Raw genomic sequence first — 2,133 nt, forward strand, 5'->3', positions numbered from 1 at the left:
TTTCATGAGAATTAGTCTTCATGTATGTAATTCCACTGAAATAAAACTTATATTAACTCATTAATGCGACAAAGCAGTCCAGTTTTCAAAGAGAAATTTAACTTAAATAGATTCTCAGTATATTCATAACTTCAAAATTTAGACTCTGTTAAACGACATGGTAATTCCTAAATAAAATCAACTTCACTTTTTTACAGAAGCGGAATCACGCTTGTCTGAAAAGTATTTAAACAAGCGCAAGCAGAGCACAAAAATACTAACCTTCGTCTGTTTCACTGAAAATGATTGACCCCAAATCATTTTTCTTACTGAGAAAAGTTTCCTTGTTTGTTTCTTCATTGCCAAAGAGTTTCCATACATTCTGGCCATCTCTAAGCAAACCATATTCTTACCTTCTAGTTTGTCTTTCTTTGTTGACTGTCCTCTCCTCTTATTATATTCCCTACTACCTTCTTTCCGATACAGCAAACAGTTTTATCATTGGTTATTCATAGCATTGTCTCTCTCTCTCTCTCTCTCTCTCTCTCTCTCTCTCTCTCTCTCTCTCTCTCTCTCTCTCTCCTGTAAACCAACTGTTTAGATTTGTTTGGGATCTGGGACTTTGTTTGCCGTGTGTAATGGATGCTGACCTTGCTATACTCACATCGGACACATCAGAGGGCTGTGGCAGTTTTTATTTTTTTAGCAGCGTGGAAAATTAAAACTGACAACATTTGGTGTTCGTACAATCAGGAAAGTATAAAAAAAATCTAATTTTTCTACTTTTTTTCTCTAAAGTCGACAAAAGACATCACAATAAAAACGGTTAGAAAGCCTTCAAAGTTCGGAGCGAAAATTAGGGTGCTTGTAATCCTGGGAAAATATTCCAGTGGGAGGCTTGTGAAGTATTAAATATTTCTTAAGTTCACCTTGTGGGGAAAAAGAAGGATATTCTATTTTCCCTGTTCATCTCCAACAATTCTTTGCCGCTTAAGCGTTTCCCTTGATGAAACATGGAAACGAAATAACGAGAAAACATGGTTTGCACGAGCAATTTCAGATTAAGTAAGATGATGAAATTACCCTAGTTTTTTTCGTCTGTATCTGTTATAAATATCTGACAATATATCTTTGAATGCAACTTTTATCTGCATATCTGATAATAAGTCATAAGAGTTCAGTATTGATCTGAATAACGTCTTGAGACTAAAAGTATAGAGGTTTTGCAACGGAATGTCGAAATAAGTGAGTAGCTCTAGAAAACATAACTTAAGAGATGCAGACAATCAATGCTGATTGGATAAAAATTAGGAATGTGTATCAATCTGCTTGATAAGAAGCACTGGGATATGGTGTAAAATTTCTAAAACCATGGGTCTCAGAAGAGTCCAGAGGCTACTATAAAAAAAAAAGACGAGTGAAAGGTATTTGTATAAAAGTCCTTATTGATAAGAAAATAATCCATATAACAGACCATAGCAATATGAATCTGCAAATTTCTAAAGTGAAGACTAGATTTAAGAAATTGGAATAATATGGACAAATTTCCAAAGCATATTTAACAATTCCACAGTGCGTTTATGCCCTAAACAAGATTACCAGAGCAAAAGGTACTTGAAAAATAGACGTTATTGATAAGATGATGTTCTACATAACTGGAATAGTATGGACAATTTCATAGCATATCTGACAATTAGACATTGCGTTTATTAACATAAGGTTAAATATTTCCTCAGCGCAACGTAAAGCAGACCAAGATAAAGAATTATGAATTATTCAACTTCTCAGTGGAAGAGTACTTAGATTTGTCATCCAATATAGACAAAGAGGGAACAGAGCTCGATTAGTTTTCATGCGCTGATATAGTTATGGAGGGGAGAATAATAGAAGACAATATATGAAATACACTAGACTAAATTTTTAAAATACCTAAATTTTTAAAGTGAAAGCTAAATTTACGAAACTGGCGTAGTATGGACAATTTTCATAGCATATCTTACAATTAGACATTGCGTTTATGCCCTTTGAAGTGCTTTAAATGACTATACTGTTTTGCAGAAAGTTCCAAGAACCGGAGGAAGTTTGAAAATATGCAAATGACTGTCGTTTATGTAGTTCAGGACAATTTTCATAAATTTGATGCACGATGCCTTG

The 2,133-nt window shown here is 33.9% G+C and overlaps 1 protein-coding gene across 1 annotated transcript in view; it reads right to left on the reverse strand.

Annotated features, from left to right (window-relative positions):
- The window catches only part of LOC136837993 (uncharacterized), a 5,611-nt gene extending 5,242 nt beyond the window's left edge, over positions 1-369 (reverse strand). Inside the window, exon 1 of the mRNA XM_067102858.1 lies at positions 310-369. Coding sequence (XP_066958959.1) covers positions 310-369 — 60 coding nt within the window. The remainder of the gene's footprint in view (positions 1-309) is intronic.
- Positions 370-2,133: the final 1,764 nt, after the last annotated feature.

This window comes from Macrobrachium rosenbergii, chromosome 4, assembly GCF_040412425.1.
Source record: "Macrobrachium rosenbergii isolate ZJJX-2024 chromosome 4, ASM4041242v1, whole genome shotgun sequence".
Lineage (NCBI taxonomy): Eukaryota > Metazoa > Arthropoda > Malacostraca > Decapoda > Palaemonidae > Macrobrachium > Macrobrachium rosenbergii.